Below are 23899 nucleotides of genomic sequence, written 5' to 3'. Positions count from 1 at the left end.
TTTGGTTTGCTCCATGTGATATCAAGAAATGGCTGAAGGCACTGGTTCCTGCAAAGGCTATGGGCCCTGACAATATTTCAGCAATACCACTGAAGACTTGTGCTCCAGAACTTGCTGTACCCCTAGCGAAGCTGTTCCAGCTACAACACTGGCATCTACCAGGAAATGTGGAAAATTGCCCAGATATGTCCTGTACACACAAAGCAGGGCACATCCAACCTGGCCAACTACTGCCCCATCAGTCCACGCACACTCATCAATAGAGTGATGGAACGGGTCATCAACAGTGCTATGAAGTGGCATTTACTTAGCAATAACCTGCTCATTTTGGGTTCTGCCAGTGCCTTCAGCTCCTGATCTCATTACAGCCTTGGTTCAAACATGGACATAACTCTCTCTCTTGAGTTGAACTTTTGAGAATAACTGCCCTTAACATCAAGACAGCATTTAAGTGTGGCATCAAGGAGCCCTTTCAAAACTGGAGTCGATGGGAATCAGGGAAAACTCTCCTGGTTGAAGTCATACCTAGCACAAAGGAAGATGGTTGTGGTTGTTGGAGGTCAATTATCCTAGTTCGAGGACTTCACTGCAGGAGTTCTTCAGGGTAGCGTTCTCTGCCCAACCATCTTCAGCTGCTTCATAAATGACCTTCCTCCTATCATAAAGTTAAGTGGGGATGTTTGCTGATGATTACATAATGTTTAGCACCATTCTCCTCAGATACTGAAGTAGCCCATGTCCAAATGCAGCAAGACCTGGACAATATCCAGGCTTGACCTGGCAAGTAACATTCATGCCATGAAAGTGCCAGACAATGACCATGTCCAATAAGAGAGAAACTAACTGTTGACCCTTGACATTCAATTGCATTACCTTTGTAATTCTTAATAGCTTTACCCCAATATCAACATTCTGGGAGTTACCTTTGACCAGAAACTGAACTGGACTGGCCATATAACTACTGTGGCTACAAGAGCAGAGTAGAGGCCAGGAATCCTGCAGCGAGTAATTCATCTGATCTGACCCCCTCCCCGCCTCATCAAAAAGCCTGTCCACCCTCTACAAGGCATAAGTCAGGAGCATGATGGAATACTCTCCACTTGCCTGGATGAGTGCAGCTCCAACAACAATCAAGCTTGACGTCATCCAGGGCAAGCAGCCTGCTTGATTGGCACCCCATCCACAAATGTTCACACTTTTCACCACCGACGCACAGTGGCAGCAGTGTGTACCATATACAAGATGCACTACAGGAACTCACAAAGCGTCCTTAGACAGCACCACCTTCCAAACCCACAACCACTATCATCTAGAAGGACAAGGGCAGCAGACACATGGGAACACCATCACCTGGAAGTTCCCCTCCAAGCCACTCGCCATCCTGGCTTGGAAATATATTGCCGCTCCTTCATTGTTGCTGGATCAAAATCCTGGAACTCCCTAACAGCACTGTGGGTGTACCTATGCCACGTGGATTGCAGTGGTTCAACAAGGTAGCTCCTCACCACCTCGAGAGCAATTAAGGATGGGCAATAAATGCTGGCCTAGTCAGCGATGCCCCCATCCCATGAATGAAAAACACATTCAAAGAGGCTATAGGCATCTAATTGTTTCAGTGAGTTTGAGAAATTGTCTTGTAGGCTTAAATTGTTGAATGTGTAGTTGTATGTCTATTTACATAGTGCCTTTAACATAATAAACAATCCCAAGGTACTTCACAGGATTTTTATAAAAAAGTGATACCAAGCCACATAAGGCGATATTAAGTTCGACGACCAAAAGCTGGGTTTTAAGGAGTCCCTTAAAGAGGAAAGTGAGGTCATCAGAGCTTGGAGCCTAGGCTGCTAAAGGTTACTCACTAATGGTAGAGTGATTTAAAATCAGGGATGCTTGAGGCCAGAATTGGGTAAGTGCAGTAATCTTAGAGGGTTGTGGGGCTGAGGTTATTAGAGATAGGAGTGATGCCATGGAGAGATTTGAAAACAGAATTTTAAAATCAAGATATTGCTTGACCTTGAGCCACTGTAGGTCAGTGAGCGTGGTGATAGGAAAACAGGATCTGCTGCGGGTTAAGACATGGGCAGCAAAGTTTTGGATCATCAAGTTTGCAGAAGGTAGAATGTTGCAGACCAGTCAGGAATGTATTTGAATATTCAAATCTAGAGGTAAAAAGGCATGAATGAGGAGATAGCTAACACAAGCTGATGTTATGGAGGTGGAAATGGATGGTTTGATTATGTGGCCAGTAGAACATCTGGATCAAGTATAACCAGGATTGCAAACAGATCGATTCTGTCGTAGACTGTTGCTATGGAGAAGGATGGAGTCAGCAGCTAGGGAATGGAGTTTGGAGGAGGAACCAAATACAATGGCTTTGGCATTTAATTGGAGGAAATTTATGCTCATCCAGTACTTTTGTCAGATACAGTCTGATAATTTAGCAACAGTAGAGGACTCTAGGTGATGGGAAGGTTGGGCTGGCTGTTATTAGTGTACGTGTGAAAATTAACACCACTTTCAGATGCCACCAAGAGTCAGCATGCAGCCAAGGAATAGGAGGGGGGCCATGGATATTTTCTGGGGGAAACACCAGAGAGGTGATGTTCTGGTTATGATTAGATAAGAATGGAACCAGGTACGAGCAGTCCCAACCAGTTAGATGATGGCAGAGTGTTGTTGGAGGAGAATTGTGGTCAACCTTCAAAAGGGTGTAGCCAGGTTGAGAAGGATGAGGGGAAAGTTAATCTTGTCTGTCATGTAAGATGTCATTTATGGCAGAGGTTTTTTGGTACTGTGGCAGGCTGGAAACCTGATTGGAAGGATTTAAACATGGTGTTCTGGGAATGATGGTCTTGGATTTGGAAAGTAAGAACACATTTAGGACTTGAAGAGGATAGGGAGATTGGAAGTGGAGTGGTCATTTGCACGGACATTGGGATTAAGGTTTTTTTTTTAAGGAGAGGCCTGATGATGGCAGTTTAAAGGAGAGTGGGACAACATCTCAAGAGAAAACTGTTAATATCTGTTAACATGGGAGCCAGGAGGGAAGGTAGGGTGGTCACCAGTTTAGTGGGAATGGGGTTGAAAGAGCAGGTGCTGTCTCATGAACAAGTTGAGCTCTCTCATATCATATTATTGTTACATGAGATATTTCTCCTTTCTTTTATATAAAATACTTTGTCCCCTGACTTGGTGGGAGCAGTTTGTGGACAATGTTCTTGTATGTATACCTTGCCTATCATTTGTCTGCCACATGGGTTTGGATGTTGCTAATTAGTAGTGGGATGCCTTCATGAACAGCTGCAGTTCGTGTGGTATCCTGCTGGGTAGGGTGTTCAAGGATTTTGACACTTGTCAATGAAGGGATGGGAATATTTAACCAAGTTAGGATGGTATGTGACTTGACATTCCCATCTGCTTGCTGTTTTTTCCCTTGGTGGTGGAGCTCGTGGGTTTAGGAGATGCTTTTGAAGAAGCCTTGGTGTGCTGTTGCAGTGTCATGTAGGTACAATATGCTGATAGTGGAGTGGGGTGGGTATTTGGGCCATTGGAGGTACCAGTCAAACTTGTAGTTGCGTCCATCCAGGCTAGTGGAGAGTATTCCATTACACTCTGGTCTCATGTCTTGTAAGTGCTGGAGAGGCTTTAGGGCCTTTGGCTGAGCCACTCATCACACAGTACCTATCTTCTGACCCCTTTAGCCACATAAATGCCGTGGTTACTAATCTAGTTAAATTTTAGTTCATGGTGTTACAATCTGTTTAGGAAGAGTAACTTGTTTAAAATGTGAAATTTCAGGCATTTACTAAGAATAAAGCCACAAGATTCCACTGTTTTTAAACAAACAAGAATGTTTACCATATAAGAGTCAACAAAACAAAGTCAATATTATCTACCTTTATATTCTAACATCTAGAATTAACGAGGCAAACATGTATTAAAAGGCAGTCGAACACGCCACAGACTATATAATAAATGGCAGTCACAACCAAAACATTCCATGAATTTTTCTCAGCGATCCACTCGGATGTCAGTGATCACCAAGGCATAAAAGATCTTCAACCTCTCTTCCTCTGAAGAAATTTCAGCTTCAAGGATTTAGCCTCTGTTTTCCCTCAACAGCAACTCAGCCTGAAAACCCTTATGCTGCTTGTGCCCACAATGAGTTGCCAGGCAGCAGGACACCAGCTTGGATTGCCCCAACAACTGCTCACTTCCCTGCTTCTCTCGCTGAGGCCGCGTCCCACTGGGCCTACAAAGCTGCACCCTAGCATCTAATTACTGGCACAATCCTGGATTTCTAGCTGCGCTGAGCTGACAGCTTCGCTGAGCTGACATTCCTCCCTCATTAGTTTTCTGCGCCCCAACTGAGCTGCTGCCCTACTTTGAACTGAACTGTGTCCAGTTAAATCTTACAACAGAGGTCAGCCTCTGTTCTGAAGCATTTTGGGATGTATCCAAAACTGGCATATTCTGTACCTTTAAATGTTGCAATCTCTAGTCAGCCAAGGGTGACTCCCACAGGTGCTAGCTTGCAGTGGTCCCAAAGATGTTGGGTCTTGACGAAGGGATTATCATTGGGGCTGGGAATGATTAAGCACTCTTGGAGGTGGCCACTGCATGCCTTTTGTGATATGAATGATACAACTGTCATTTATCAGCCAAAGACTGGTTGACTGTCCTGGCCTTGCTGCATGTGGGCATGGGTTTTTGTTTGAGGAATTGCAAATGGAGCTGAACATTGCAGTTAACAGTAACCTTGTGATGGAGGGAAGGACATTGGTGGAGCAGTTGCAGCCAGTTAAAGCACTGACCTGAAACAATTTCTGCACAGTGTCTTCAGTCTGAAATGATTGACTTCCAGCAAAAAGGTTGAAGTAAGCTTAGTGGACCTGGTGCAACCCAAATTGAGCATTAATGAGCAGGTTGAATACATGATGCTTGGATAATATTGATGGTTAACTTCAATCACTTAGATTTGTGAGTAGGCTCTGTGGCTCAGCAGTTGGACAGGAGGATTTGCCCTACTTTGAATAAAACATGGACAAGATTGTCTGGTTGTGTTGAAACAAGTTGGCTAGGGACTAAGCCAGTTCTGGAACACAGGGTGTTCATTACCTCCTGAATGTTAGTTGTGTTCATAGCCTTCGTTGTTTCCAGTGCATTGAGTTATTAATGTCTCGTGGAGTGAATTGAGTAAATGGGTACTTATGATGCTGGAAATCTCAGGAGAAAGTTAAAGTTTATGCATGTGGCTGAAGTTGCTTTAATGCACTTCTGGGCCTTGCTATTGTTGGGGATGAATGTTCATGAAGCCTGCCTCTTCCTCCAGTTAGTAACTAAATTGTTCACTACCTTTTATGGTTGTGGCAGGGCTGTAGAGCTTTGACCTGCTTAGCATGCTACTTTTTGCTTAGCATGCATGTAATTGTGTTGGAGCCTCACCAGATTTTGTTCATTTTTGGGTACATCTGGTGCTGCTTCAGTGCACTCTTCTACCCTCAGTAAATCAAGGTTGGTCATGTGGCTTAAAGGAGATGCTGTGCCATGAAGCTAAAAATTGTAGTGCTGCATATTTGTGCTGTTGGCCCACAGTGTCTCAATCTGTCGTTAATGTCCACACCCCACAATATTGTTTCCTCTGTGAAGATGGCACAGGGGCTATTCACTCCCAATGAATGCCGTCATGAACATATGCGTGTGACTTGGTGTTAAGTAGGTTCAGCTGTTATGCTTGAGATATTAAGATAATTTGAGTTTTAAATTATTTACACAAAATCTGAAATATGCAAGCAGGAGATGATATGGCTATACATGCCTAGATTTGCCTATTTAAAGCAGTGAACTTAAAAGATACAGACCCCTTAGTGGTTAATCAGAGGACTGGAGTTTACATGTGAGCAGCAACATATTCTTGCACATTTTTTTACATTTCTAACATGGTTTTTGTATGGTATTTTTAAATGCAAAGCTAGTTTAAAATTCAAACTGGTCATTTAATAATGGGTGCTTCCTGTTTGAAATTTAACAATTTCCAATCTCCAGTTCCTTTACCAAACAATAAACTGTTTGCCTACTTTTAGGTTGGCCTGGGGATAGGGGTGCACTCTAGCATAACAGGCATAAAACATAAAGCAGGTATTTCACAAGATTCAAAGTGCTAGTAAATCCAAGTGGCTGCCTTTGTAAAACAGATCATTTCATTTGCTGAGACCATTATGTCAGTCTGCTGATATGTCAGTATTTTACATACATGATTTTCCATTTCATTTAACTGTCGCTTGATACAAATTTGTCATTCTTGGTCGAGGAGCAAGAGAAAACATAAAGTGAAGAATCGCCTCTCTTTTGAATGTAAAAAATGAAATGCAGGAGCCAAAATGTCTACAGCCTTTTAATTGGTCTTCCCACAAAATTAAGCCAAAGATTCTGATCATGCTCCCTAATCACAATTAACCTTTGAACTTATTTGATTTTAGACTTGCAGCATTAAGGCTACAAAGCTTCAAATTAGTAATAGAAAAATGCATCAAATTGTGGTAAGCTAAATAAGGTACAATCTTCCTCTTGAAGCACATCTAACTTGCTATAAGCAAAAATGGACAAATAAGCTTGTTTATAAATATCTAAACTGCATTTCCTTGATCAGTAAGCTTCTCCAGTATTGCATCTAGGGACAGTAGCATAGTGGTAATGTTACTGTAGTAACCCAGAAGCCTAGACACGTGATCTGGAGATGAGTTCAAATCCTACCATGGCAGCTGGGGGAATTTAAAGTCAGTTAATTGACTCCAGCATTTTATTCCAGATTTATTATTCATGAAACTACCGGTTTATTGTAAAAACCCATTCGGTTTACTAATGTCGTTCAGGAGAAGAAATCTGTCATCCCTTACCTACTCTGGTCTGCACGTGACTCCGGACTGCTCCCAGCAATGCGGTTGACTTTTATCTGACCTTTTGAAATGGCCTAGCGAGCCACTAAGTTGTATCAAACCACTACATGGGAAAGGAAGCATTGTGTGTATGTCTCACCACATGGACTCCTCTGGTCAAGAAGGCTTAATGGCATCATTCTAAAGTGTGCAGCGACAGAAGAATCTGGGGGTTGATTTGCATAGATCTTGGAAGGTGGCAGCGGCAGCACATATTATATTCTTTGCTAATTACATTCTCAATATGGGATCTTGGGCTTCATGATAGAAGCAGTAAGTATAAAAGCAGGGAAGTTTTACTGAACCTTTTTAATAAAGCTTTGGTTAGGGCACAGTATTGTGCCAGTTCTAGGCACCAAACCTTTGGAAGGAGTGTGGTGGAGATTTATCAGTTTGGTTACAGGGATGAGGGATTTTAGCTGCAAGGTTAGGTTGGAGAAGCTAGGGTTGTGTTCCTTGGAGCAAAGGAAGTTGAAGGAGATTTGATAGTGGTGTACAAGATTGACAGGTTTAGATAAGGTCAACAGAAGCTTTTTTTCATCAGATGATGGTGTAATGCCTGGGGCTGGGAGGGGAACAAACTTTTTTTCTGGGCAAGTGATGCAGGGGAATGTGAGCAAGAACCTTTTATGCAGTGAGTAGTAATGACCTGAAACTTGCTGCCAGCAAGGGTAGTCGAAGCAAAGACCACCATCAATGATATCAAAAGATGGAACTTGAAAATAAACTTGCAGGGCTATGGGGAGGGAATGGGGTAATGGGCTGACTGGATTGCTATATAGAAAGCTGGCAAGGACTTGATGGGCCAAATGGTCCCCATATGTGCTGACTCGGGGCAATTCACCACCACCATCTTCTCGGGTAATTAGGGATGGGCAATAACAGGCCATGATGCTCATCCCAAGAGCAAATCTAAAAGAAAATTTGGTCATCCTTCAAGAAAAAGGCATAGCTATGTAAATCTCCCTAGTACCTGAAAATACCTTAATGATGGGAAGCAAAGGTCTAGTAAGGTCAGTTGGTTATTGGAACAGTAAATGTGATTTAATGCTCTCAGAACACGCTCCAGTTTACTTTGAGCAACTTTGTAAAAGATCTAGTATACTTTGATGATGATGTGCATTTCCTAGCCATGTTACTTTCATTAAAATTATAGGAATTTGTTTTGTCTTGTGCAAATTTTCTTTCTACAGTCTTGAGAAAGAAAGCCAGCAACTTGAAATAGAAAATGATATTGGTAATCACTCTGCTTTGTTTTTAAAAAAAAAAACACCGGCACTTCATTCAGACCTGACCTCCATCTCCCCTGCATTGTAATGAGCAATTTTACTCTAACCTGAAGCTGTTCTTAACTTTTGTGATCTTAAAGTGACGCAGTTTTGCTTGGCACCTTTTACTCCTCCTAAATATTGTCATTGTGTGTGCAGAAAACCCATCTACTGTTAATTGACAGTAAAATTAAATAGAAATTCTGCATGCTATATGCACTCCTCTCTAGGAAGAAAATTTGTGCCTGTTGAATATTCTGCAAAAACAAAATATTGAATAAGTATTTTGGCTGAAGTGGTTATGAATTCCTTGCACAAAAAGTGCATTGCTTCATATTAAGGGGCATGAGGGTAGATGCTGAGAAAATGTTTCCCTTAGCTGGGGAATCTGTAACATGGGGTCACAGACCTTGAGGGGTCAGCTATTGAGGACTGAGATGAGGAGAAACTTCCCCAGGGTTGTGAATCCTTGCAATTTCCTACTCCAGAGAGCTATGGATGCTTAGTAGTTGAGTTGACTTAGTACAGACTTTGATGGACTTTTGGATACTAAGGGAATTAGAGGTATGATTGTGCGGGAAGATGGAGCTGAGGTAGAAAATTGGCCAGAATTTTACTAAATGGTGGAGCAGGCTCAAAATGCCAAATGGCCTACTCTTGCTCCTATTTTTGTCTGTAAACAATATTTTTCAAACTAATGGAAAAATTTCAGCAAACTTGGTACGTAGAAAATGGCCCAAATAGAACTGATTTCCGCTGAAGATGTGGACCCAGATCCTGGAATTTAAAAAGGATCTATTAACATTTGGAGATGAGCAGATTGGCTTTTTTAAGAATGTTGTGGAATTTGTCACAGCTGTCAAAATGTGAGCAGAGTTTTCAGAGTATGATGTTGGGTGTGGATTGGCTTGAAGCCGCCTCAGTGAGATGGAAGCTCTTAATAAAAATATTAGTCAACCAGGCAAGGAAAATCCTTGGAAGAGCTGTGTTATTTTAATGAGTTAACATAGCGTGGTGGAGGTATGCACTCCATTGAGTGCCCTCTTCAATTGTTTTATCTGTCTTCACAGTTGAAGACTAAAAGCACCCCAATAATAGAAAATCAGGGAGCAAAAGGGAGGGTGGTTATCATTATCACTGAAGTAAAATATATCAGGCATACTGTTGGGACTATAGGCTGTCGAATCCCCTGGACTTGATGGCCTGCATCCTCTGGTCTTAAAAGAAGTAGCTGCAGACACAGTGGATGCATTGGTTTGTAATCTTCCAAAACTTCCTAGATTTTGAAAAGGTATCAGCGGATTGGAAAACCGCAAATGCAACACCCCCAGCCAAGAAAGGGAGTCAGAAAACATGGAGTTCTTTGGATGTAATCAGGCTCAATAAAGGCAAACTAGTAGATGAAGTATGGGGTACACTATATTTAGGAAAGACAAATGGCGAAGGAGGAGGGGTGGCCCTGATCGTAAAATATAACATAAGGACAATGGTGAGAAAGTATCTGGCCTCAGAAGATCATGGAAATAGAATCAGTATGGGTGGAAATTAGGAATAGCAAAAGTCAGAAAACACTGGTGGGAGTAGTTTATAGGCCCCTAACAGTAGTTATGCTGTTGGGTAGAGCATTAAAGAAGAAATTATTGGTGGTTGTAACAAAGGCAATGTAATAATTGTGAGGGACTTTAATCTTAAACTGGGACAGTCAAATTGGCAAGAGTGGTCTAGAAGATAAGTTTGTAGAAGGTTTTCGTTGACAATTTTGTGAAGCAATACATTACATAGGCACCTAAAAAAAATAGTAACAGGAGTAGACCATTAGGCCTGCTCCGCCATTCAATAAGATCATGGCTGATCATCTTGTGTTTCGATTTCCACATTCCTATCTAACCTCGATAACCTTAGATTCTTGTTAGGTAAGGGAATCGATCTATCTCTGCCTTAAAAATATTCAATGACCCTGCCTCCTCCACCTTCTGAGGCAGGAATTCCAAAGTTGCACAAACCTCAGAAAAAATTTCTCATCTCTGTCCTAAAAGGGCAACCCCTAATTTTAAAACAATGCCCCCTAGTTCTGGACTCACCCACAAAAAGCAACATCCTTTCGATGTTCACCTTGTCGAGGCTGTTCAGGATCTTGTATACTTCATTCAGATCACCCCTCACTCTTCTAAACGCCAGTGGAAACAAGTCCGGTCTGTCCGACCTTTCCTCATAAGACAGCCCACTCATTCCAGGTATCGATCTAGCAAACCTCCTTTGAACCGCCTCCAATGCATTTATGTCTTTCCTTAAATAAGGTGACCAAAACTGCATGCAGCATTCGAATGCGGTCTCACCAGTGCCCTGTATAACTGAAGTATAACATCCTTAGTTTTATGTTCAATCCCTCGTCATAATGGATAGCATTCCATTAGCCGCCTTAATTACTTGCTGTACCTGCAAACTAACTATTTGTGACTTGTACTAGAAAACCTGGATCCCTTTACACCTCAGGATTATGCGGCCGTTCTCCATTTAAGTAGTGCTCTGCTTTTTTGTTCTTCCTGCTAAAGTGAACAATTTCACATTTTCCCACATTAAACTCCATTTGCCAGATCTTTGCCTGCTCACTCTATCTATATCCATCTGCAACCTCCTTATGTCCTCTTCACAACATACTTTCCTACCTAGCTTTGTGTCATCTGCAAATTTAGCTACCATGTATTCACTCCCCTCATCTAAGTCATTGATGCAAATCGTAAAAAGTTGAGGCCCCAGTACAGACTCCTGTGGGATACCACACGTCACATCCTGCCAGTCAGAAAAAGACTCGTTTATGCGTACTCTGCTTTCTGCCAGCCAGCCAACCTTCTATCCATGTTAATGTTACCTACTATACTATGCGCTTTAATTTTCCGTAATAACCTTTGATGTGGCACCTTATCAAATGCCTCCTGGAAATCCAAGTACAGTATGTCTACAGGCTCCCTTTTATCCACTGCGCATGTTACTCCTTCAAAAAGCTCCAATAAATTGGTTAAACATGATTTTCCTTTCACAAAACCATGCTGACTCTTCCCAATTGCCTTGAGCTCTTCAAAGTGCCCAGCTATAACCACCTTAATGATCGATTCCATTAACTTGCACATTACAGACACCAGGCCTATAGTTTCCTTTTTTCTGCCTCCCTCTCTTGAATAGAGGGGTTGTATTTGCTACTTTCCAAACTGATGGAACCTTTCCAGAATTCAGCAAATTTTGGAAAATTAACACCAGTGCATCGACTGCCTCATTCGCCACCTCTTTTAAGACCCTAGGATGTAGTCTATCGGGACCTGCAGACTTATCATCCTGCAGCTCCATCAATTTGCTCAGTGCCATTTCCCTAGTGATTTCAATTTCACCAAGTTTCTTTCTCCAGTCAACCTCCTGATTTTGCAGCTATTACTGGAATGTTTTTTGTATCCTCTATCGTGAATACAAGCAAAATATTTGTGGAACTGAATACTATCTTGGATCTAGTATTGTTTAATGAAGCAGGGCTAATTAGTAATGTCCTGGTAAAATATCCTCTGAGAAATAGTGATCATAATACTGTTGAATTCCATGTTAAGTTTGGAAGTGACAAACAAGAATCTTAAACTTAAAGCCAATTACATAGACGTGAGGGGAGAACTAGCTAAGATTAATTGGGTAAATAGACCAAAATGTATGGAGTCAATGAACATTTTAAGGAAATAATTCTAAATCTTCAGAAATACATTCCATTGAAAAACAAATTCAGACCCAACTGTGGCTCACTCAGGAAGTTAAGGATAGTATTAGATTAAAAGAGACTTACAGTGCTTCAAAAAACAGTAGCAAGTCTGAGGATTGGAAGTGTGTTAGAAACTAGCAGCAGGCTACCAAAAAGTTGATGAAAAGGGAAAAATTAGAATGGGAGTAAACTAGTCAGGAATATTAAAAACAGCTAAAAAGAGCTTTTACCAAGCATATAGAAGAAGAGTATAGCTGAAGTACACGTTGGCCCCATAGAAGCAGAGACAGGAGAAGCTATCATGGGGAATGAGGAAGTAGCAGAGGCATTGAACAAACATTTTGTCTGTCTTCACAGAAGGCCAGTTTCATACCAGAAATAGACGGTAGTTTAGGGGCTAAATAGTGAGGAAATTAATTTCAGCAGAGACAAAGTATTGGCAAAACTTAGACTAAAATTTGACAAATCCCTGGCACCTGATGGCCTACACCCTAGCTTTTTAAGAAAGCTGCAGAGATAGTGGATGTGCTGGCTATGAATTTCCAAAATTCCTTAGACTCAGGAACAGTTCCATTTAGATTGGAGGTTGGCAAGGGGATTGGAATACTAGAATAGCGAAGCCTTGCTACAGTTGTACAGGATTTTGGTGAGACCACATCTGGAACACTGCAGTTTTGGTCTCCACATTTAGGATATACTCGCACTGGCGGCATTATAACGAAGGCTCACTAGATTGACCCCTGGGATGAGGGGGTTGTCCTACGATGAGAGGCTGAGTAAATTGAGCTTATTCTCTGGGGTTTAGAAGAATGAGAGGCAATCTCCTTACAAAATTCTGAGGGGTTTGATAGGGTAGATGCTGCGAGATTTGTTTCTGATGGTTGGGGAGTCTAAACGTGGGCCAATCATTTAGGACTGAGATGAAAAATTGCTGCATTCAAAGGATTGTGAATCTTCGGAATTCTCTACACCAGAAGATTGTGGATGCTCCATTGTTGAATATATTTAAGGCTGGGATAGGCAGATTTTTGGTCTCGCAGAAAATCGTGGGATATGGGGAGCAGGCAAGATAAATGGAGTTGAAGCCCAAGATCGGCCATGGTCGTATTGAATGGTGGAGCAGGCTCGACGGGCTGTGTGGTCTACTCCTTTGTCTTGTGTATTTGGATTTCCAGAAGGCCTTCAATAAGGTGCCACGTAAAAGGTTACTTCACAAGACCCCATGGTGTCAGGTGTAACACATTGGTGAATTAATGGGAAACAGTTAGGATAAATAGGACATTTTTGGATTGGCAAACTAACTAGTGGAGTGCCATGGGGATCAGTGCTGGGGCCTCAACTATTTACAATCTGGTAATGACTTGGATGAAGGGACAGTATTGTATCCAAATTTAAAAACGATGCAAAGGTAGGTAGGAAAGCAAGTTGAACAGAATCGGTCAAGGGGTATAGGTAGGTTGTGAGTGGACAAAAACTTGGCAGATGGAATATAATGTGGGAAAATGTGAGGTTGTCCACTTTGGCAGGGATAGGAAAGCAAAATATTACTTGGAGGGAGAGTACAGAATGCTACATGGTTAGAGGGACCTGGGTGTTCTTGTATGTGAAATTAGCATGCATGTACAGCAAGTGATTAGGAAGGCAAATGGATTGGCCTTTATTGCAAGGGGGATTGAGTATAAAAGTGGGAAAATTTTGCCACAATTTTGTAGGGCATTTGTTAGACCATACTGAGAGTACTGTGTACAGTTTTGGTAAGGAGGAAACAGTTTGGAGAAGGTTCACTAGGTTGATTCCTGGATGAAGGGGTTTTCTTGAGAAAAGATTGGGCCTATACTTTGAGTTTAGAAGAATGAGGTGATATTGAAACACAGTTTTTGAGGGCTTGACACGTGTGAGGCAATAAGTAGATATGAACACTAGTTAGGATTTCATAATTGCAGTGTTGCCAGATTGGGTGTTATTGTAGGTAAGTGAGCTCAGGTCATGGGTGACTGGGACATGGTGTGAATTTAGAATACGGGCTGTGGAGATTTGGATAAATCAAGATTATGAAGGGTAAGATGGGAGGCTGACCAGAGAGCATATTGGAATAGTCCATTCTGCAAATAACAGAAAAAACATGAATGAGGATTTCAGCAGCAGATGGGCTGTGACTGATGCCACCATGGAGGTGGGGATAGATTGTGGGGTTGGATGTTAAGTTCAGTCTAATAGGACACTTATTGCGAAAAGTCCTGTTCAGCCTAAGCCAGTAGCCGAGGAGGATGGAATCTCATTGGGGCCAGAGTTTGTGGCTAAAGATAAGAACCCTGGGTCTTCCTGATATTTGAGCAGAAATTTTCTCTAATTATCTAATACTGGATGTCAGCCAAGCAACCTTCCTGTAGATGATGGATGGTGAGGTTGAGCTGGTGTTGTCATTGTATGTGTGGAGCCTGACATGTTTTCAGATTTGCTGAGAGGCAGCATGTGGAATGGAGCAAATATGGATCATAGATGCTAGGTTGTACCTTACAAAGAAACAGCCACCTCTGGAATAAGTTGCTGGCATGAACGGTGTGTGTATGTTTACTGCAAGCATTCAAAAAAGGGGAGCTGGAGTTCCTGAGTGGCTAACCTCTACCTGTACGTTATAGGTGGGTAGTTGGTGGTTGCCACTCTTTAGTACGGCTTTCTGAACTATCTGTTTTCAAGATTTGGAGAGAAACATCCAAGCTATTTTAAAACCCCTATTTTTTTTTCCCCCGGCAGCTGAGTAGGAAGATAAGTTGGAGGTGATGTTGTGTAGAAATCACCTCTCACCTGAAGTGGAAGTTAGATATAAACCTCTGGTTAGGATATTTAGAACACTGCATTTCATTCTGGGCCTTGGATGGAGTGCAATGCAGATTTTCAGAACGATAGGATTAGAAGTTTTAAAAGTAGCACAAGCTTTTATCTCCTCAGTATAGAAAATTAAGGATGATGTTACTTGAGATGACTAAAGGATTTAATAAGATAGCTAAAAGAAGCTATTTTCTCTGGAGGAGTTTATTATAAGGGGGCACAACCTTAAAATTAGAGCCAGACTGTTCAGGGTGATGTCTGGAAGCACTTCACACTGGAAATTTGGAACTCTTCACTCCTCCGACTGTTTTAACCCCCTACCCTCCTTTTATCCCAACCACCGACCCAAAAATGCTAAAGCTGGTGGTCAGTTGATATTGTTAGACGTGGGTATTTGGGATTATGGTACCAAAGTTGGTGGATGGAGTTAATTATAGCTCAGCTATGATCCAGTGGTGGAACAAGTTCCTGGGGGATGGGAGTGGTCATTGAATGGTTTACTCTTGATGGCTGTGTTCTGGTACAGGAATGCTTAATGATTCACCTGGTATTTTAATTGCTTTTTTGTTTTGGTTATGTTCTTATTTGCTGCTAGCTGCCTTATGAATTATGAAATATCACCAATAGTAGGGTCTCCTTGGAACCACATCCCCTAAGGTATTTTTCTTCCTCCAGTGACAGTTCCTTGAGTTTTTCTTCATAACGTAAGTCTCAAAGCCTGGGATTATCCTGGCCACTTGTCTTTGAAGCTCTGAATTAGGTAGAATAAGCAAAACGTCATGGTGTACACTAGAGCTGCCTTTGCCATTGAATCTCATTTTGAAGCTTAATGAATCTTTGTATCTGTGTATTTTTTAATACATGCTTGCTTTAGCATACATTGTTCTATACTTGAGATTAATATCCATCTGCGATATCTGTCTGCAGATAGCCTAAGTCTCAAAGTAATCCATCTATCTAGTTATTTACTGATGTTTTTCAGTAAATTTAATAGCATTGTTCCATAGAATTCAGTTTTGTCAGATCTATGTTGATACTACTTAAATGTTTGCCATGGGCACATTTTTGCTGGTAGTTGATCAATATAGACAGTTTTCTGTAATAAAGCTACAGAATTTCTTACGAGTCACACAAGGAACTTTATTACGTGTCTTCCAGAAATCTAAAAATTAAATTTTATTTGATTATTCGTGACTAGGTTAGTTGCCTCAAATAATATATCTGGAAGATTTTTCCATTTGTGATGAGTGCAGCTAGAAAGACCAGCAATTATTGCTCATCTCTATTAGTCCTTGAAGCTGCTGCTTTGGGTTGCCTTGGTCAATGTAGATGAGGTACCTCAGAAAGCTGTTGGGGAAATTTAGGATTTTCTTGCAGCAACTACTTAATGCAAGAGTGGTCCTTGCCAAACAGTTCAGGGCAGGTCTCAGCCTCTATGTGCAGCTAACTTCCACTGCTGGAGCCCCTTATGCATTTGTGGAGATACACAATGTTGCATATTACCAAAGTGAACATAGAAAATAGGAGCAGGAGTAGGTCATTTGACACTTCGAGCCTGACCTGCCATTCAATATGACCATGGCTGATCCGCTATCTCAACGTTGTACTCCTGTGCTCTCCCCATACCCCTTGATGCCTTTACAGTCCAGAAATCTATCTGTTTCCTCAAATATATTCAGTAACTTGCCCTCCACAGCCTTCTGTGGTAGAGAATTCCTTAGGTTCACCACCCTCTGAGTGAAGAAGTTTCTTCTCATCTCAGTCCTAAATGGTCCAACCTGTATCCTGTCACTGTGACCCCTTGTTCTAGACCCCCCCCAGTCAGAGGAAATATCCCTACATTCAATCTGTCCATTCCTATCAGAATTTGGTTTCAATGAGATCCCCCCATATTCTTCTAAGCTCCAGTGAATACAGGCCTAGTCAGCCCAATCTCCACGTACAACAATCCTGCCATCCCAGGAATCAATCTGGTGAATCTTCACTGCACTCCCTCTATGGCAAGTATATCCTTCCTTAGTAAGGAGACCAAAACTGCGCACACTACACTAGGTGTGGTCTCACCAAGACCCTGTGCAGCTGCAGTTCTCTCAGTGAAGGCCAACATACCATTTGCTGCCTTAACTGCTTGCTGCATCTGTATGTTTGCTTTGTGATTGGTGTACAAGGACACCCAGGTCCCTTTGTGCATCAACCTTTCCCAATCTTATCACCATATGACTAATAATCTGCCATTCTGTTTCTCCTACCGAAGTGGATAACTTCACACTTATCCACATTATACTGCATCAGCCATGAATTTGCCCACTCATTCAACCTGTCTAAATCTCCTTGAAGTCTCTGAACACCCTCCTCATTGCTCACATTCCCACCAAGTTTTGTGTCATCAGCAAACTTGGAAATATCACATTTGGTTCCCTCATCCAAATCATTGATACATATATTGTGAGTAGCTAGGGCCCAAGCACTGATCCGTGCGGTACCCCACTAGTCACCGCCTACCACTGCAAAAAAGACCCATTTATTCCTACTCTGTTTCTTGTCTGCTAATCAATTCTCAATCCATGCCAATATATTACCACCAATCCCATGTGCTTTAATTTTGCACAATAACCTCTTACATGGGACTTTATTTAAAGCTTTCTGAAAATCCAAATGCACCACATCCACTGGTTCTCCCTCTACAGTCTAAATGCTGGACTAATCACCTTAGCCTTATTTGCTGAGTTTATTACTTGGCTTTTGGGATTTGCATTTACTAAACAAAAATATCTATTACATGAAGAAACAGTGATTTATGTTCAGGTTGGGATGGTGTATGGCTTGGAAGGTAATTTGGAGGTTATTGTGTTCCTATGCCCTTACCTTACCCATTTCTGGAACCATGCTTGACAGATGATTGTTCTTTTGGATAATCACTTCTTGCATTGGAGTGCTCTCAAACACTTCCCCCTACTGTGGATGTTTATCTAAACAGCCTGGAACAATGAGCTTTGTGCCATACTATAATATGGTTAAGGTAACAAATATACCTCCTAGCTCTTTGACTATTTAGCCATTTTAGCATATGAATGAATCTTCAAAAGTTCCATTCTGTTGTCAAGTAGTGAACAGCACTGCCTTCAGTTATCTAGAATTATGCTTCAAATTAGTCTGCTGATAGCATAAAACTACATGGTGTAAGATTTCAGGAAAAAAAACCAAAAACACCCCTAAAAATGTTGGAAATATTCAACAGGCCTGGATGCATGGGGAGAGTGTTTTGATGTTTTGGGTTGATGATCTTTCATCAGTTCTGAATTGCAGTTGGTTACCTCCCATGCCAGGTTAGGGAGCCAGGCAATTAGACACTAGCCTGTGGGGTTCTATGGACTTAATTTTATGGGGTACATGGTCCCAGCCCCCAGGCTAAAAAGACAGGAGGGAGAAGCGTATGCTCCCACTGCAGCAATTTAATTTGGAGCAGCATTAATTGCTTCAAGGTGAGACTTCAGACCCATTTTAGAAGGAAGTCCAGCCTTGGCGAGCCGCTGGCCAATCAGATTGCCTGGCAGATGGTTGTGGTCGCCACTGTGACTACAGGCAGTCTCACCATGCTGAGGAGCTTTAGTAATTCCAAGGTTTTTGGGGGGGGGGTCTCGGCTAGATTCAAGAGGCCAAGGGCAGGGTTAAAGGGAGGGATGACTTGGTGGCGGGTGCCTCCAATGGGCCCCAGGGGCCCTCAGAGGTGGCCCCCACCCCATTGCCTATCAGTGTCCTGCGCACCTAAAGCCCACATGGTGTGGGCCTCCCCTGTTGCTGGTAAAATACTGGTGGGTGGAATGAAGCTAGGTGCCATTAATTGGCCGCTTAAGAGCCTCAGTAGTCTCCAGGGCAGGCAATCCCTATTTAAGAGGAGTAAGAAATTGTCATCCTTCTAAAGTCTAAAATCTTTTTATCCATTATAAAATGGAGTATTTGGCAAAAAGTGTACTTCTCTTTTCACTTGAAGCATTGTCTTGAGCTGGAGAGCTCCAAGTTATCCTGAAGCCACAAAGATTTACTGATTTTTGGTGGTACTTTAGTTGAAGACAAACAGCTTGCCTTGTATAGAGCCTTTAATGTAGGAAAATGTCCCAAGATGCTTCATAGGTGTAACCAGACAAAAATTGACACTAAGCTACATAAAGGAGAGATGACCAAATGCTTGGTCACAGGTAGGTGACCAAGGACGTGGAGAAATTTTGGCAAGGAATTCCAGAGCTTGGGCCTGATAAATGAAGCATGTTTGTAGCCTCTAAAACATTACCACTCTTAGCTTTTCCTTTCCTTTTATGGCTGTGGTGCCTTAAACAGCTTGTTGCTCGCTCTTCAAGAAATGAAGATTTAGTTTAGCAGAAAACATCTTCATCGCTTCCTCTTGCCCTTTTCCTTCCCCTTCCCCTTTTCACTAGTGGAATGATGGTATTCCATTGTGCAGGGATTGAAGAAGCTAAAGGAATGTTATCTACTATAAGTTACTTCATGAATACAATGCAAGTTCCTCTGGAGAGGTTTGATGTCTTGTTCACTGGCTTAAAATTTAAATTTCTAATGGGCAACCCTGCAACTTACTACTTCCATCTTCTCCAAGCTAAAGTTGAGATCATCTTGGTAAAGAGTAATACTCTGGCAAATTGTTTTTGCATGGTCTGGCTCTGGTTTTGATGTGCCACATCCTGGTATGCTGGTTGAGAACTTGTAATACTGCCGTTGTGGGCCAGAGGTGGGATCTGATGGCTATTACTGTGATTTCATGGCAACCAGTCGATATGCATTTTCTTTTAAAGTTTGATTTTTAAGATGGGTTACTTTTTTCAAATACTTGATTTGTAAATTGGATTAAGTTGGTTTAAAGATAGTGCTAAATTGGGTGTAGTGCCATATTTGTGCATTAAGTGATTTGTTTTCCATCTTTGCATGATTTGGACAGTATCATTAAATTAAATTGTGGTCTTGCAGCATTGTTACCCTGCTTTTAATTGCATTGAATATTAGAATTTAGCGGGGAGGATTGTGCTCAAGGATCTAGACAGGATCTAGAAAATCCTGTGATTTTCTCTTTAATTTATAACTTGAGAGTAAACCATTTCTGCAGGGAAAAGTTTTCCAAAGACATTGTTGCTCATCATTAATGTTTTGTAACTGCACTCTTTTGTCAATGATGTCCATACTGTACTTTAAAATGTTTTCCTCTTTTTTTTCTCTTTCAGTCTTGGTCTTTGTAATGGGAAAAGAAGGGACCCACGGAGGACACTTGAATAAGAAGGCATTCACAATGGCAAAATACTTGAGAGAATCTGGATTCTAGTTAGCCAGGATTCCTATTCAGTAGTTTAAAAATTGCTATTAAAGTTTCCTTTTAGCAGTCACCTACTCTTTCACATTGAAGTTACAGAAAGTTTAATAGCAATGCAGGGTATGGGGGTATGAACCCATGTCTCCTTTGTATACCTGTATTGGTGGGGAAAGTTCAAATTTTCATTTTTTTTTCCTTATGTACTCCAGCATTGGTTGTAGTCATGGAAAAGGAAAGTGTCCATGGAGGGGTACTCAACAAGAAAGCATTTACCATGGCTACATACCTGAGGAATTCTGGATACTAAGTAGCCTCTTCCCATCCACCTAGCAACTCATTCACCCTCACCATCACCCAGTTTAATTGGCAGTGCTACCAGACTGTAGTTGGTAGAATTTTTTAATTTATCCATTTCTGATTACATTGATTCCCTTTGCCCCTTTACCACTTAATTGTAATAACATTGTAGGTGTAATGGAAAGTAAATCCCATGTTTTGGCACCATTAGCACAATAACTAAATGGTGATATGCATGTTATTACTTTTTGATATTGTTGCAAAAAAAAAATAGGGCTGACTTGCTAAGCCTGGGCATTGCTTTGTTTTAGCATTTAGAAAGTTTATTGGCATCCAAAGTCACCAAACCAGGTTCTGATTATTCTCTCTCTCCCTTCCACTTCCCCATTGAAATACTTTTTTAAACAATTAAAAAGGTGCTGGTAGTACAATCTCAGATTTAAGTGTTGCTGAGTCAGCACTTTGAGCAGTTGCAGAGCTCATCTAGTCTTCCTGTTTTGTTTAAGCATGTTGGGAGGGTAGCTGCATCCATAGTCTGCCATAATATTTCTGACTTTACTTCCCTTGTAACTTCATTGCCCATTCTCATTGCTAAAGCATCTGGATTTTCCTTCCGTTTCATTACCTGTTTACATCCCCTCCTGTGTTGGACAACTTTGCAGCAGTTTTGTGGATACACTCTGTTTAATATGAACTTTTAACACTAGTATTAAATGTTATGCATTCTGACTTCATGGGTGTAATTGCAGGACTGCTCTAGGTGTGTGTAAATGATTTTTTTTTCTCCCCATGGACATGTCACAGTCCTGACTTTGATCAGTTTAATCTCCAGGGACATTCCATCTTTGCAATAGCTCAGGCACTTAAATGTTGTTTTGCCAGCTCCTTTGATGTATGTTTAACTTTTTAATAAAGGTTGCCATTTTGGACAATAGATATCCCAAACATAACCATCTGGAGTGTCCAGTTTTGAGTGCTTCATAGGACCAATTAAGTTGCAGCTTGGGGTTTTTTTTTAAAAGACAGACTGCTGTAAAATGCCATTGAAAGGATTACTGCCACTCCTCAATACTGCATTGGCAATTTAGATTATATTAAAGTTTTTCCATGAGAATGTTGATTGACGGTCATGTACTTTTGTTAGTATCTGTGGGTGGCAGTCTCCTATATCGAAATCACAAACTGTTTAAAGTTTTTCAAATCAAGGGAATTGATGCATTAGACCTGGTAAGCCCATGCTGCAGAAGGAAACTGTGGAAGAATTGCCTTGTGCTCCTAGTTTTGAAATCTGTGGGAATGTCTGTTTTGAGCACGGTACTAACATGTTCCGTTCAAACAAAATTATAAAACTTCTGTATTCACATGAATAAAACGGGAGATGGTATTGGTTGGAATAATCACACTTGGCTGTCTTGTGAAATTATTTTGCAAATGTTCGTGTATCCTGTGCCATACTGCATAGAGATTTGATCTGTTGCTGTTGTGAGATGGATTTTAACTGCCGCTGCAAGGCTTTCAGTTGAACGGCACTTCCTTAGGGGCGTTATTCTAGCATATACTCAATGTTCAGGCCTTGTGAAATATGTACAGATTTAAAAATTCTTGTTGCTGACTTGTCCATTTTCTTTCCCTGCACTTTTGTTACATCTGGGATACAGTCTAACTCATCTGATTTAATATGCATTTACGAAATGCCATAACTGTTAAACCACCTTGTTTACAGACAGATGAAATAAATCTATTCCAACCAAATGTTGGCTGTATGTTTTTGTATGGTTGGGGAGGGTGTCAGGTTTTATCATTTTCTTGTATTTTCACATCCATTTTTTTATGTATGATTAGTCAATGCCTAAAGTTTTGAATGTACCACCATTCCTACAAATGAAATGACCTGCTGTTTGAAATACAAACCTCTTAAATTGATTTGCATTTCTACCTTTTTTGTTTCCAGGCTTCAAAAGCAGATCTCAGTTGGAACTAACTGCTTTTAGAAGTACATCTTGATTTCAGGAATTCCAGACTGATCCTTTTGTAAATCTTCTCTGAATCCCCTCTACTGCGTCACTTCATTTTTAAAAGACAATCCCTCATTATTATAGCCTAGTTAATTAAGTTGGCTCAATGCTCAGATCATTTTTATTTTGCTAATGGCTGGCAACTATTTTTGATTTGCAGAATGCACAAAGCCTTGTATTAATATCTGCTAGTTTCTGTAATTGAGGTGATTGGAGTCATTAAAAATTTCTAAAAGAATGAAGAGGTAGAATGCAGGAACTCAGTCCTCTGAAGGAAATCAAGAACAAGGGGCTGATTCAATTACTGTCGAGCAATTCGAGTGAAATCAGGAAGTACTTTCACAAATAATAGTAGAAATGTGGAACTTTCTCTTCCATAGGCTGTGAATGCCAGAACAATTGGACCGTTCAAGATCTGAGGTACAGGCATTTACCAAACAAAATTATCGAAAGATTGGAGCTAAATTCGGAAAATGGAGTTGAGATGCATATCAGCTGTGATCGAATTGAATTGTGGAGCATGTTCCTGGGGTTGGCTGGACTATAGTTCCTAAATCTTGACATCCCTGTATAGTCCACATCCTTACTGAATGACATGAATCTATGTATTGTGTCTGGCCATTTTTTTTGATATCACCCTAACTTGAATGCTTTAATGCAGCTCTACTCAACCATGTACTGGTATCTAAAATCTAAGCTGCTGAGTTCTTTTCACCCCGTCCACCTACCTGCCTTTTATTCGTGAAGGCGGTTTCCAGCCTGGAGTCGTCTTACTAATTCATGAACTTCAACTATCTCCTGAAAAGTTCCTCAAATTTCATCATCTGGTCATTAAATTGCACCAGTTTCATGACTTTATCATGTTTTGTATTTACTCATCTCTACTGAGGACTCCAATGTATTCTCCATAATGGAGGTATTTTATACTATTTTGTGGAGAAGAGTTGAAAATAAGCTTTTAGAAATGCTTATATCTGGTGTGTAGATGGTCCATGGTAGATTTCAATGAGCAATTTGCAGAGTATATCTGCTGCTGTCGTCTGTCCTTGCAGGACACCTGATACTGTAAAAGGCTGTTCAGCTCATTGCATTGTTAAATCTTAAGGTCAAAATCTGGAGTAATGCCAGCAGTACTTGTATTCTGTACCCATAGATAGTGCAGATTGAGTTGGGGTGAGGTGCAATGACCTTATACCACTGCATGAATTGAGGGTGAGGATCCTTTGCAACCCCACCCCCTCCTTAACCTCTTGCAGGGGTGTTAGGAACAAAAAGAACCATAGGAGCTGGGAAATTATCTGAGCAATATTATCTTTCAAGCAAGGTCAGCTCCATGATTTTTTCCCCCAGACAACTATTGCTGCTGCTGTTAGCCTACATTGTGTAATTGATCCAACATGTAGACAACTTTTCAAGGTATGTACTTATTTCTTTTGCTTAGGCACCTTGATTCAAGATGAAGTCCAGGCATTTTAGATTTCTTCAGTCTTGTCTAAATGTGG

General features: G+C 41.1%; 1 protein-coding gene across 2 annotated transcripts in view; it reads left to right on the top strand.

Moving 5' to 3' along the window:
• The window catches only part of LOC144693978 (profilin-2-like), a 45135-nt gene extending 23001 nt beyond the window's left edge, over window positions 1-22134 (top strand). The window contains exon 3 of one of the 2 annotated variants that reach the window (XM_078564261.1): window positions 20000-22134. In XM_078564261.1, coding sequence (XP_078420387.1) covers window positions 20000-20097 — 98 coding nt within the window. In that variant the 3' untranslated portion in view covers window positions 20098-22134. The remainder of the gene's footprint in view (window positions 1-19999) is intronic. The other variant, XM_078564262.1, reaches the window with a different exon arrangement.
• The last annotated feature ends 1765 nt before the right edge of the window (window positions 22135-23899 follow it).

This window comes from Cetorhinus maximus, chromosome 19, assembly GCF_964194155.1.
Source record: "Cetorhinus maximus chromosome 19, sCetMax3.hap1.1, whole genome shotgun sequence".
Taxonomy (NCBI): Eukaryota; Metazoa; Chordata; class Chondrichthyes; order Lamniformes; family Cetorhinidae; genus Cetorhinus; species Cetorhinus maximus.
Note: the sequence above shows the minus strand (reverse complement) of the source record. Positions and strands in the feature narration are given on the sequence as shown.